This window comes from Anastrepha ludens, chromosome 6 (assembly GCF_028408465.1).
Source record: "Anastrepha ludens isolate Willacy chromosome 6, idAnaLude1.1, whole genome shotgun sequence".
Classification (NCBI taxonomy): Eukaryota; Metazoa; Arthropoda; class Insecta; order Diptera; family Tephritidae; genus Anastrepha; species Anastrepha ludens.
Window position 1 is genome coordinate 28479917 of NC_071502.1, and position 14807 is coordinate 28494723.

The 14807-nt window shown below is 37.3% G+C and overlaps 1 protein-coding gene across 4 annotated transcripts in view; it reads right to left on the minus strand.

The window, feature by feature from the left end:
* LOC128866774 (putative fatty acyl-CoA reductase CG5065) overlaps positions 1-14807 on the minus strand; it is a 61274-nt gene that overhangs the window by 19757 nt on the left and 26710 nt on the right. For 2 of the 4 annotated variants that reach the window (XM_054107751.1, XM_054107752.1), the window contains exons 2-3: positions 14449-14733; positions 13376-13801 (exon numbers count right to left, since the gene is read on the minus strand). In XM_054107751.1, coding sequence (XP_053963726.1) covers positions 13376-13801; positions 14449-14725 — 703 coding nt within the window. In that variant the 5' untranslated portion in view covers positions 14726-14733. Of the gene's footprint in view, positions 1-3907; positions 4270-5958; positions 6088-6168; positions 6301-6376; positions 6617-6694; positions 6894-13375; positions 13802-14448; positions 14734-14807 lie in introns of those variants that run through there. The other 2 variants (XM_054107754.1, XM_054107755.1) reach the window with 2 other exon arrangements.

Consider the following 14807-nt stretch of genomic DNA (forward strand, 5'->3'; position numbering starts at 1 on the left):
CTGTTTATGCATTAAAATTGTAAAAATAAGAAGAACAATATTGTTTATGTATTTGTTGGTATTTCTGTGTGTAAGTGCAGCCATTTTAATGCTTTTGGGATGTTTCATTCACAGAGAATTTTTTTATTTTTTATTTTACATGAATTATTGCAAACTATTTGTAAACACGTAAATAAAGACGAAACGCGTAACTATTTTTTTTTTTGTCGGGACAACTAGCAAATACAGCACATTAAATCCATTGTACTGTACTCGGATGCCCTTTTTACTATTATTTTTAAATCTACTCGACCACCGAAGAAATCAGAGTAGTTCTTGTGGTGCCAAGGAGCCAAGTTGGTCTCGTTTTAGCAAATCAGTGCCAAAGACTTCAACCCTGACTGGAGCAAAGGCCGGGCAGACGCGTAGAAAGTGGTCCGCCATCTCATCCCCCTCTCCACATGCTGAGCAGAGTGCACTGTCTGAGATGCCCACCTTTTCCATGTGCTTTGCCCATAGAAAGTGGCCTATCATCAATCCAACCAGCTACCTACAGTCCCTTCTGCTTAGTGACAGGAGGAATTGCGCCAGTCGGTCGGACAGGACAGGTAACATCAGTTTTGTCCATCTGCAGCCTCTCTCAGCTTGCCAAACCCGCTTGTGGGTTGAAGTAACCCATTTGCTAACCGTGGCTTTAAAAGCTGCAGAAGGGAATGTCAGTTCAAGCTTAAGAAGTTCCCTCAGAGCCCATCCTAGTTAAGGAGTCAGAGGTCTCGTTACCCATGATACCCACGTGTCCGGGGACCCATGTTAGCATCAGGCTATTATGCCTACCGGCATAGTTCTACCTGGATTTACAGGATTCAACTACGCTTGAAGTGGTTGGAGGGCCGGAGCGCAAGTTTGCTGTCGCTGCAGACAGGTACAGCTCTGGCTCTCCGCCTGTTTTCCACGACAAAGTTCACTCCTTCTTGAACAGCACACACCTGAAGCACAGACGCGTAACTATTACAACAAAAGTTTTTAACCGAAAATAGAATTTACTCAATAAACTTAGATATAAGAAAAACTCAATCGTCAATCAGCCAGTAGCTCTTTAAAAACCTTTCACAGAGAAGCGAAGGAGCTCAGCTGAAAATTTTGTTTTACTATAGGAAGACAACGCGGCGTTAAGAATTTTAATTTGTTTAATTTATATTTTTTTTATTGCATCCTGTTTTAAATTTAAACAATAACTTAAGCTAATGAGACGATCTTGAAGAGCGCGAAATAGAAAAACTCCAAGTTCGCCTAAAGTATTTGCTCACCCCAAGCGCTTGATAGAAATAACTAACTGAACAAGAAGTGAGAGCCGTGACATATTGACGCTGATTTTATCATTTTTTTTATTTTTTATATGTTTCATATGGCTTGAAGAGGTATACCCCCTTTGAGTAATGATTTATAATTTTACACAAATATTCAACACAGTACCTAAGTTCGCTAAAAACCAGAACGACATAATTACAGAAAAGATAAGAAATTGTTTCTCCTCTTCATTATTTCTACAAGTAGAATTCCTGCAACATTTTCGTAGAGGCAGTTCTACCATCCCACAAGCCATTCTATAGAGCAGAAAGGGCCCGACCTGCAGCTCTTAGAAGGATTATTTGTGACCCTGACTAAATGTACCCACCTGTTTGATCTAATTTTGTAAGATCCGTTAGCTTCACTCACTGGTCCAAATAACCTTCTTAGGATTTTACACACAAAGCGGATAAGGTAGTTCTTTATGTTAGTTGTCAGTGCCTATGCTTCGCAACAATATGTTGCTACTGGTCTTATTAGCACCCCGTAGATTTGTAGCTTACACGAACGTGATAGCAATTAATTTTGTATTTTAGTCTATTATTCACGCCGATTAGGGGGTCTGCAGCGCTGCTAAGGTTTATACACAGGCATTTAAAACTCTCCACTTTGTGAAAAGAATATGGGTCGACCTCTAGGTTGCCATAGTGTGTGGCGCTTAAGGACCCAACGAGGTATTTTGTCTTATCGACATTAACTTCAAGGCTGACTGGTTTTGCTTTAGTTATCAGCTCCAGCGTACAGTCAGCAAGAGTGCGTTAGTTTCTCGCAACGCGAAAACGTCAGCATAACCGCAGTTCTACACGCTTTTCGTGAAAATGGTGGCGATTACAAAATTTAAAACTAAGTGAAATATGACGGTAGAAAGTGTGTCTCCTTGTTTCACACCTGCGACAAATTCTAAAGAGTTTGAATTTTTCCATGCATCACCATGTTGTTCCTGCCACGGTCCGCGAGTTCCTTCGGCACTCCTTGCTGGCCGGAGGAAATTTTTCAAAAATTTGGCACATTACAAAATATTGATCAGTAGTTGATCTGTTCGCTCTGAATCCACATTTTTACTCGCCCAGGTTATCCTCTGCCACCGGATTAATTCTCTCGAGGGGTAAGCTACTGAATGATTTGTTTAACGGGTAAACTACTGAATGATTTCCCGAGTTTAAAAGAGAGATATTCCGGAAGTTTTTGCAATCTCACTTGTCTCCTTTTTTATGTTCTGGCTATTATTATTATTATTGGGCTATAATGCACTGTGACCTCTAAGGTGGTGTATTGGGCCTTACTACAAGCCTAAAATTAAAGGCTTCTGATGAATTTTAGTACCTTCTCAAGCTTTTTGTTCCATAGAGATCTAAGGATCTAAAAGGTAGCTATCTCTTCTTACTTAAAGTTCTCAATACCGATAAAAGGATGTAAAAGCCATTTAACCACTCTGACATAGAGAACTGGCTCAGGTTATACCCGAATGGCACACTAAGAGACCTCTAGTCGCCAGACATTTGCAAAGAAAGTGTTCAACAGTCTCTTTCTCTATCGGATCCCCACGACTCTGCAAAGCGGGGTGTATGGAAGTCCCAGCTTCTCGGAATGAGTTCCGACACACAATCACCAATAACCACCGGTATGAGTTTGGAAATTAAATGGCGGGAGATCCCCAGCACTCTCAGCGGCCTGCTTCTGTCCTACTGAGGTCAACGTGTTTCAGAGGCATCCCAAGATAAAATCTCCATCAGTCTTGTGATCTACAAGAATCATGAATTAGATCAGCGATTATGTATGTAATTTACACATAGAGCGCTGGTCCAGTCTAGAACGCTGCAGAACTGCAAAGTGTTTGTGACAAGCGCGAACAGAAAACTATCAAACTCACTTCAAAAAACTTGGTAGAAAACACGTTCGGTTGATGGGTGATATTATTACAGGAAACAATCCATGGAGTCCGCATACGACCACCAATGGAATCATTGCATACCCCATTTGCCTGTCATGCTTGGAGGAATCGGATAGCACTGATCATTTTCTCTGTGAGTGTCCTGCTGTTGCTAAAGCAAAACTACGAATTTTCTGTTCCGACGTCATAAAAATGTGTAAAATTCGTTCTCTTAATCCAAAGAATCAAGAAAATTCTAACAGGACTAACTATCTCTATCTCCGACTCTACTCTATCCTATCTCTTTTTCTGTCACTTCTCTCTTTTTCTCCTCAACTATCAACCCTTTTACTTTTCAGAGCTTCAAATGCAATGGGCTTTTTAGTCTGAGTGTTTTAGGAGGTACCAGTCTCTCGATGCTTCTAGCCACGCGTTTTTCACTTTCACTTTTTATTGGTATGCATACTCTGAAGCATTTTTACACGCACTCACTGAATTTGTAGGCACTTACACAAGTAAAAAAATCGGTTAAAGTTTTTACAAATATCTGGTCAGACTTTTCAGGCTTTAATTACCAGCATAAAATTTATTAAACTGTCCACTCTCTTTCAACATTTTTTCTACAGAGCACTTGTATATGTACTTGTGCGCATAAAAACAAATATATCAAAAGTTTGTTCATTTTATTTGCATAAAAATATGCCATTTTATTTTTTATTCATATCAAAAATAATCGCACGTATAAACGTACGTATGTGTCACTTAAACCTAAACAATGCAACCTATACAAGTAAATTTATATACATACATACCAAGATATAATAATATGCATAACTGTTAAGTATGTTCACTTTGTGCAAATAAAGCAAATTTAAGCAAAAAATTCCGCGCGTTAAGTTTTATAACAACAAAATTCATTCAGCATATCAGCTGCTCTCGCTCTCTAATTCTCCATATGCACGAATCTGTCAACCCACTTCTAACCGCTGATAAAGGATGCTACGCGGTTATACAGCCAATATGCCAACAGGCCTAATATCACAGTCTTACAGAAGCGATCCAACACGTACAGGCTGTAAAAGGCAAATATGTACATACGTACATGTATACATACAAACATACATAGAAGTGCTAAGTTAATGAGCCGAAGACTCAATTTTCTCAGTTAAATTTGCATTATGCTTGCATACGAATTTCTTAACTCTCTTTCAACATTTTTTCTATGTAACATAAATTCAAACTCTCCCTTTGAGCACGAGCTCTCATTATGAGTAAGAATCCGTGAGTTATGCAATTCTTTAAGCATACACAAATTTACTCTGAGCTAAATCTCACTTTTCATGTATGTGCATTAAGACGGGTTAAATTTTAGGAAACGATTTCGAAATACTTTCAAGCAGATTCAGATGCAACATTAAATTCTATGAAAAAAAAATCATTAAAGACAATTTCAAAAGCACCAATTTAAAAAAAAGGTATTTTTAAATCATATACCAAATCAATCATAACTACCAAATCTCCAACTAAAAGGTGCTAAATGCTCTCTCCATTTCGGATGATTACTAAATTCACTCTCAACACAACGCGACCAACAAAAATACTTCTGAGGTGTGCGAACTGGGATCTACACATATTGAAGAATAGCGTACTTTCGGGTGGATAAATCGATACGCTGGTGGAGATTTCCAAATCTGCTTGCAATAGTGACTTTTAGAGCTCTTGCCCAGTAAAACCGTCTCCTAAGAAGCAGAACCCGTTGTTCTTGTTGTTGTAGCAGCATAAACATTGCTGAAGAGACAATTCCTGGCGGAATATAAAACCGAGTCGTTCCGGTTACGTAGAACCGACCGTAGTGAGACAACTGAGCTCTCTGAATTAAGGGTTTCGATTAGCAGCTTTATTAATAGAGCAAAAACGAATAAGTCACCCTTAGTTAGTGAACTGTACGAGTACAAGTCAGGATTAGGACTATATTATTTGTAAGAAATTAAGAAAGATAAGCGCACTTCATGGAGAAGTTTCTGTGATAAAGTGAAAGTTTGCCAAAAGTCTGACTATTATTATTATTATTTGCTAGAGCGCTGGCCGGAGGCGCAAAGTACCGAAGGAGTCTGACTATGAACTGATTTTATATATATTTTTTTCATTTGGTGTTGTTATACTTAATGAATGCGCAAAAAACACAGAAAAATTACGCTTAACTTGCTTTTTTGTGCCATTCTAAGGTCATCAAAATATAAAAAATAAATACTTCGTACTAAAAAAACACCAACAACTGGTTTGTATTAAAAAGCTAACATTCATACGATTTTGGTAAATATTAATTTTCATATCAACCTCGTATTAATTAACCCTCCGTTCGGCACCCGTGCCTGGCCAGACTTCTTCGACTTTGGCCATGAATTTAGCATATTCCTATTATAGCTAACGACTTGAGGTTACAGGGAGCTGCCTCAAACTTAATTTTTTATCGATTTATGGATAGAACCTTTTAAAAAGGATCCTCGAACAGAAGGAGAAAAGGCCAGATCCGAATGACCAGCCGAAGGTATTAAAAACGGTGTCCAACGGGGAGTTAAAGATAGATTTGGGTGGCTCGAAACTGCTTATAGAGTTCTGCTCTAATAGACTTTTTTCTTAGAATGTTATGTCGGAACCGCATCTGCTAGGAAGTATGTCGAAAACAAAATTCACCCGCCCTATTGCATTCTAAGGCTCATTGACACTGTTGCACTCTCTTATTGCCCACTCTCTATGCTCACATTTTGAGATTGCGACGTGCACGCGGTAGTGATTCAGGTGTCTCTTTCATCAGATATAGGCGTCCACCATGCAAACAGGAGAGCATATATTCTTGAATAGACTCCTTGGGATCCATATCCATGTTGAAACTGTATAGAGTTGCTCACATTAATTCATCTCACATTAGGAAGTATAAATTTCATAGTTCTTTTTAGCGCTTAGGTACATACATTTTCTTATCTTCCGGAGTTAGTGATTTCCAGAGCCCATCGAACGCCGTAGACTTGAATACCCATGAACGCATCGAGAAGAATTGCAGAACTTCAAGCCCTATTTGAATACGCCGCTGTACACGTAACATGCTAAAATTGATTGAGATCTCGTCAGTGTTGGGCGATTATTACGATCGATTCTCTCTCAAAGAGTGGTTACACTTACAAACGTTTCTGACCCAATATAAGCAGTAGAAAATCGATCAAATATGCCGGCAACCAATGGAAAAGTATAACGTTGATCTGATGATGAAGTCGATTTGTGGTAATACAGCCATCCGGATACCACAAGCACAGCTCCATAGGATATTCATAGCCAATTTTCTTGCCCATCTCGATGGCCTCACCCCATTGTAGCTTGCGATGCTCGGCTGCGGTTATATTGAAAATTGGTACTGTTGCCGGACTAGAGTAATTGGTAAATGCACAAGTTTAGGTTTTTTCCTTTCAAAATGAATTAAAGATAATGCTGAGGTTTGCATACCGCGTTTCTTGCTTATTGAAATCGTAGGGCATAACGACAAGTCCATTGATGGCATAATCGACCGGAATAACCTCGGATTTGAAACGCGTATCGATGAGCATAGAACGTATAACACCTTTACCGGCGCCCACTAAAAGACCAGTAGGCCCATTCAAATTGTCAACCCAACCGGGAACAGGTTCATACGCCGAAGGCGATACTATATGATAGGAGATTTAGGAACGAAATTTAGTTAATTGGATTAAAAGGAAGGGAATCCGCGTAAGGAGGATAGGATAATATTTAAAGAGAAGAGGATGGGAATATTCGTATGGAGTAAGAGGTAAGCGCATATGAGAAGGAGAGGCTTATATGAAGACGATGAGGGAGAAATCATTATTGTGAAATATTTATGTATAAATATGCGATGAAATAGCTGGCAAATGTTATGGATGGCAAAATAAAATAACTTTTGACACAAAGTGTGGTAAATATTGTAGAAATTTTGAATGAAATGTTGGTTTTCTAACCGAAAATGGATAAGACAAAATACTTTCTTTCTTTTCACAAAGTGGAGAGTTTTAAATGCCTGTGTATAAACCTTAGCAGCACTGCAGACCCCCTAATCGGCGTGAATGATTGACTGCAAGTTGCTAATAGAAGTTATTTCCCTTACCTGAAACTTCTCAAAAATAAATTACTATAGAGGTCGTGGAAGCTACAAATCTACGGGATGCTAATAAGGCCAATAGCAACATATAGCTGCGAACCATGGGCACTGACATCTAACATAAAGAACTATCTTCTCCGCTTTGAGCGTAAAATTTAAAGAAGGATATTTGGACCAGTAAGAGAAGCTGATGGATATTACAAAATTAGATGATGAGAATCATTGATGAGATCGAACAGCTGATATCAGGTCAAAACATCGTGCGTTTCGCGAAGTGGCTCAGCGGCTGAGATCGTGAATCCAAGGTCGTCCTTAGAAAACTCACATAACTTCAAGAGTTTGGCGAAAAAGAAAGACGGAAGTTTATTATTTTCAATAGAGGTGAAACAAAAACGCTCTTTAAATGCTAATAACACGGGGCTGCCGTCACTATGTGTTTATGATATTTATGATCTAACGATAACAGCTCAGGGTAACTATCAAAACTAATCAAGCAGAATAGTTTACAGTTTTGAGACCGGGTTTTTGTGGAGAAGTGTTGGCGTGCGCCTTGATATTTTTCCACAGATAAAGGGACCTACAATTTTAAGCCGACTCCGAACGGCAAATGGTTTTTATGAGTAGCTTTTTCATGGTAGAAGCACATTCGGAGGCTTACCATTGCCTGCCGAGGGGTGGCCACTATAAGAACAAACTTTTTCTATGTATAATTTTGCTGTTTCATACACGGAGATTCGAACCTACGCATTCCCGAATGATAGTTACGGACCATCGCACTTGGTTACGGTGGTCTCCGGAGAACCTCAATAGCGCGTAGGTTCCAGTTTTTGTCGACAGTGCGAAGCGGTTCCACGACTAGAGCTAAGCAAAACTGTTGTGGATGTCGTTTATGATGCACTAAACTGGTGTTTTTTATGCAAGCTATGGAAGAGGAACTCTATGGAAGTCAATCTTCATGGACTAGCTAAATACAACGGAGAATATCTCTTGCCAACAAGTGCTGTTTTGGACTAAGTAGGCAATTGGGTAGTAAAGTCCTCTCTCGACGAACAAAACTAACATTCTACAAGGCTCTAATCATGCCCGTCTTAACGTATGGCGCAGAAGCGTGGCTGATGACAATATCCGATGAGGCGTCCCTTGGAGTGTTTGAGAGAAAGATCCTCCGGAAGATTTTTGGACCGTTGCACGTTGGCGACGGCTAGTATCGTAGGCAATGAACAATGAGCTGTATGAGATTTACGACGATATAAGCATAGTGCACGGATAAAGGTACAGCGCCTTCGTTGGCTGGGTCATGTCGTCCGAATGGATACAAATAATGCGGCTCTGAAAGTAGATTGCTGGATAGATTCCTTTGTTGCGCTGTTGATCCATCACTTATTTTATACCAAACGAAGGAGCAAAAGTTGATTACTTGTTCTAAGCTCTACATTTTCGTATTAAATTTGAGACATCCTTCCTTTTCTACGACTACTACTATGGTTTGCAAAAATAACTCCTAGAAGATCTTAAAGGATATTGACGATGTATTCCTTGTATGTGGAATTTTTATTCGGGGATCATCTTTCGCAACGTTAGTTGAAATCTGAGAATGTCTCCTGTAAATAAGTTCAAATTTGAGCTCAATTGACAATTGAGTAATAAAGATCTGCCTCATGACAATCCTTTAGCATGTCGCAGTTGCATGAACGATGGAAAACGACAAGCACCGCAGGCAATGGAACAACAAACTTTACACCTATGAGATTCACGAAGACACAATGGGCGGCGAAGGAAGATCGTTCAGCTGAGCTATTTAAGTCATGAGCTGCGGGTGAAAAACAATGCTGCAGCGCTCAAAATATTCGTATCTGCTGGCGATGATAGTGAATGACGCGGTGTTCCTCTGCGCGGAGATGCACTTTGCTTCATAAGCTGTTTCTAATAGATGCCAGTTGTTTTGTTTGTTTGAACTCGAGTAGAGTCGCTGTAATGGGCTATTGTGGACCTAAAGTGATAAACAACAGGATTTCTCTCAAATTAGAAGTCTAGAAAAATGCGACTGTTTAGAATGAAATTGCGGTTGTTTAGGAAATTTTATAGAAAATTAACTGATGAAAAAAGGTTGTGTTGGATGGCTTGGTTTTTATGAAAATAGTGAGTGATTTTTATATAGTAAGAAAAAGAGAAACCAAGTAAGTGGTTTCGGGGGAATAGAGGAGTAGGAAAAGGAAGATTTTTTTGTATATTTTTTATTTTTGTATATTCTTTAGGCATTCAACATACCGTTTTTGCAAATATTTCTTTCTTATTTTATTGAAAGCATTAGCCGGCAGCGAGGTTCAAAAAGAAAAATGCAAGCACAGTACTGCGCGCTGGGCAAAACAAATATAGGTAACGACGATTATTTTCATAGGTGATAGTGTAAATTGTCTCTGAACAGGTCTTTGTTGGTAATTGTGATTGTACGATTTAGCGTTATCAGCTGGATAGGCATAGATTGGCAGCGATTTCATTTGCACTTTTGCAGGGTTCACACTTTTTCTTATTCCGTTACGACAATGCTGATGTTGTGGGGGCGAGCGATTGTGAGGCGGTATTTAAGCTTTAGTTTGTATGTTTAAGTATAAATGAGCAGAAGCTTTTTAGCATACGAAAGTCATTTGTAAGCGCATTTTTTGTAAGCTCGGGAGGATTACGATAGTACGCGTATATATGTATGTATGCATGTAGGGGAGTATGTAGCATGTTGCATGTTGCATGTTTGGTATATAAGCAATTTTGACGGTGTGACGTTGCAGTGACGATAGATGTGACACAAGATGAATACATATACATAAATAGGTTTTTTTTTTGGTTTTTTCATTTTAATTTTTTTTTTTTCATTTCTTCATTTCAACAGCACTTGCACATAAAAAAAATAGTATTTGATGTTGTGTCGCGCAATAAATATTCGATTGATGATGAAAAATGTCAAATGGGTCCACAAACCGATTTCAATTTGGTAATGCACAATTTTTTGATTTTATACTCCGATGTAAAAATATATATAGCACTCTGTGTTAACTTTTTTTTGTTTTTTTTCTTTTTGTTTTTGTTTCTGTTTTTGTTTAATATTTTCTTAGTTACACAAGGCAAGCGAGTAAGAAGCCTGGGAGTTTGTAAAGCATTTTTAGTTCGAAAGCACTTAACACAAATACACGAAGAATTTCGTTAGCGTACGGCAAAGGAGGCGAAATCAAAGGAGTTTTAAATTTTTATCAAAAAAATGAGTTAGACACAGTTTGCAGAGCATTTCTAATAAGCTTTAATAGTTTATTTTTTTAATATAAATTATGGAAGAATGTAAAATATAATTAGGGACTATTAAATATAAATATAAGGTGGCGCAAAATTAAGCACCCATTTAGTTTTTAAATCACTTTTTTACTAAAAAACACACAAAAATATTTTGAGTGATGGAAATTTTTATTGGATGAAAATCTTTATTTATTTGGCTCCATTACTTATCTGTTTCTACACTGCAGCTTTCTTGTTCATAAGTGTCAAATATTAGTTTGGGGCAAAGGAAGTCCATTATTTTTTCGGTACATGGCTGTAGTGATCGAGGTCTCGTAAAGTATCGATCAACTAATTTAAAGTTTATGCTCGTTGGCAAGGTGACATTTCACACTAAAAACAATCTTTTGCTGTTTTTTGTTTGTTCCACTTAGTTGTGCAGAGAAAGTTAATTCATAAAGAAGGTTCCGTCCTGAACCGTTCCTCATTTTGGGCAGTAACAAAACAAGGGTAAGAAATTCAACTCAGAAATTATTGTAATATACTTCACCACAAGTTAACAGTAGAAAATTAATTAATTCTGAGCCATTCGTGCCTGAGCCTTCTCTATAAATTTATGTTCTGCGAGTTGTGAGTCACAGGGTGTTAACAATGGAAATCAAAAAAGAGAAAATTCGGTAGATTTTACAGTTCTTCTTTGATAAAGGCGAAAATGCAAGCCAGACCGCTGAAATCTTAAGGAGGAACACCACTGTGATTTTTCAAAAAAATCGATTTTTGTTTTTTGCATTTTCTTAAAGTAGATATATTCAAAAATATGTAAAAAAAAAATGTTAATATAGCTTAAAATCTTGAAAATTGAAGTTATATCCAATACAATAAGTGCAGATAGTGAGTTATGATACAACGGCCAATGAAAACTTTAAACGCGTTTTTCTCAAAACGACTTTTCTGAACACGGTGGCCTCGATTTCTCGAAGACTTATGAACCGATTTTAATTTTTTTTTTAAATTTTTGTACATGTATTGGCTACAGTCGTACATTGCCGTTTTTAAAAATTCCAAAAATTTATATTATTTCAAGCCTTTCGAAAACAAAAAAAGGGTAAACACAAAATCATTTTTCAAACCTGCACCATTTTCTCAAAAAAAAAAACAAAAAAAAATATAAAAAAAAACTCCCACATATGACGATAGCCATTGATGTATGGATTAAGAATTTTTTCGGGTTTTTGCTTTCAGATGATTTTTCACCGCTGTATCGTGGCCACCAAGGTGCATCAATTTTTTATGTCGTCATTGCATTAATATTAATAACAATTGTAATTTTTAATATTTTTTAATAATAATTTGTGTCAGTATAGTTGAATATATGTTAAATAAAATATAATTTGTTCGATCCTCAAATAATCATCCCTACTTATAAAAAAATATTCATCATTTTCACGCGTTCACAGTGGTGCTCCCCCTTAAATGGTGCCGATACTCTAACAGCCAATTACGTGCAACTTTGGTATCGACGATTCCGTTCAGATATTTTTGATGTTAAAGAAAATATCAATAATGTCAATAATCGAAGCTGGCCGGCATGTGAGTAGTCATAGCATCGCCTAGGAGCTAAAGGTCGACCATAAAATCATTTCTTTTCCCCCAATCTAATATTCTTGAAATTTCTTCCAATAGGGTGATTAATTTTGTGCCACCTTGTATGTATAAGTATGTAAATTAATGCAGTTGGAGTAAATTAAAGCATTAGCACAGCAATAAAATATCAATAGCAAGTATTTTTCTTGTTTTTCTGTCAGAAATAAAAACACACAAGATCGCATAACTAATAAATGTTTAGACTATCAACTTCGGCGCGATAAGAAGCACAGGTACTTACATACTAAACATTTGGCAGGAAAATGTATATAAATAAAACAAATAAATTAATTGATTATGGTAAATAAAAAATAAATAAAAAAGTAAAGAAAATGTTCTCCAGAGTATAAGTTTTTTTACTTAAATAATATAATTGTGATAAAAAAGTTACCCTTCTGTGATACACAACTTTCATTTTTTCCTTTTATTGCAGAAAGAAAAGCAACAAAATCGGGCAAAAATGCACAATCAAACAAGCAATGCTGCATAAAATGATGTTATTTACTATTTAATTTGCTAAACGAACTTATGTTGTAAGGCATAGCAGCCGTTCATTGTAGCATAAACGCAGGCAGCAACAATGTTTAGCAACATGTTGCGCAACAGCTAACAACCTACTCGTGAAAGTACTCGCTCAAGACACAATCAAGACATTTGGCATCAGGAAAATGCTACGTCTCTAGGGCGTACTCAAAATTGGCAGGGACCAATTCATTCGTTTTGTCTGTCTATTGCAAATTATTGTAGATTTACAACGCAATTTTATAATTTGGAGAAATATAAAAAGCGCTAAGATTAGTTAGTATTACTGCAGCAGAATGAGTGTTTTTTTGAATTTTTACTTGTAATGGGATTCATTTTTATGCTGCGCAGACGAGTTTTTACATTACATAAAACTGTATTTTAGTAAAAACAAAAATGTATATTTACTTATTTATGTATGCACTAAAATAAAATAAAATCAGCAAAGCATTGAAGCACTTGAGCTTAACAGCTAAGAAGTAAAATAAAGCTTTATGCGCCAAACCCATTTTAAATGTAAAAGTCAAAAATATACGTAAATAGAATACAAAAATAATGGCTTTTCAAAATATTTGCTTTCATTTTAGTGTATGCTTCGTACTCACCAATACTGGGACGTGCTATAATCACCGGCATTGTTTCGTAGTGATCACGCACCAATATTTCGGCCAAACGCTTCGAGTAAGTGTATGTGTTCGGGTGCGGTTTGAGCAGCTCGGGCGTAATGCTATCCAACGTCTTAACGTCCATCCATTCGACCATGCGCATAAGATCCTCTGGTTTGTGTGGATATTCGTAGATCTTCTCGTGCATTACCTCTTGATCGCAGTTGCAGAAGGCCGTAGAAACATGTACGAATGCTTCGAGGCCTTTCATTTGCTTGGCAATGTCCAGTGCGCGACGTGTACCGGTGGTGTTCATGTCAATGGCATCCTTCAGATTGCCTTCCAGTTTCAGGGTGGCTGCCATATGGAAAACAATGTTTGTGTTGTCGGTGACATACTTCAAGTTTTCACCACTCAGACCAAGATCTAGGACAAAGTAAAAATATCAGCATGCATGTATTAAATTGTTTGATAAAACAAAAGAAAACAAAAATAGATTTTTGTTTGAAATCCTATTTAACCCCTTAACCCGTTTAAAAATACTCCTAGCGACATCTATGGACTAATAGCTGAAAGTCTCATTTCATAGGTATATACCGGTATATAACGGATGATCAGATTGAAGGTACTTTTTCTAATAAGATTTTTTTTGACAAATCACACGTGACTTCTGGCACACTAAATACCTAATTTTTCCCAGTATTTGGGCTGAAGAACTTTGTAGATAAACCAGCTTCGATTGAGATATTGGAACCTAACATTACTAAATTTATTCACGAGTTACCGACCGAAGTCCTCCAGCAAGTCTTTCGCAATTGGTGCTTGTGGATGGTCGAATTACGGCATAGTTGCGGCCAACATTTGAAAGGTATTATCTTTAAAAAATGAATGTCATGAATGGTTCTACGCTAAAATAATAAAGATTGCCCAATCAATTTGAATTTTCTTTGCTTTCTTTCAATTTAAAATCTGCTACCTCTAAATTGATCACCCTTTATAAAATCAATGTCATTTTTTTGCAGCTATACTTATTTCTAAGAAAGCAACAAGATTTCCCTTAACCCCCAACTTACTTTCATAAGTCACATCACCATTAAAGCTGGTAACTTTCTTCAGCATCTCTGGTTTTTCCTCGCGTATGCGTTGGAAAATGGGCAACTTGAACATTTCCTCCAAACGGACTTCAGGGCTCTTTCCGCGCTTTGGACGTACAATAATGATGACCTCCTTGAGAGCAGAGCATGAGTATAATAGCTTTTCGACTAAAACTTTGCCCATAAATCCAGAGGCACCCGTAATGAATACGGTTTTGCCTTTGTAGTACTCCTGAACTGGCGTTAATTCGGGCATTTTGAATTCTGCAAGCAAAGAAAGAAAATATTTTATAAGAATTGATTGAGTAAATCAATGGTGTAATATCTCCATAATAATA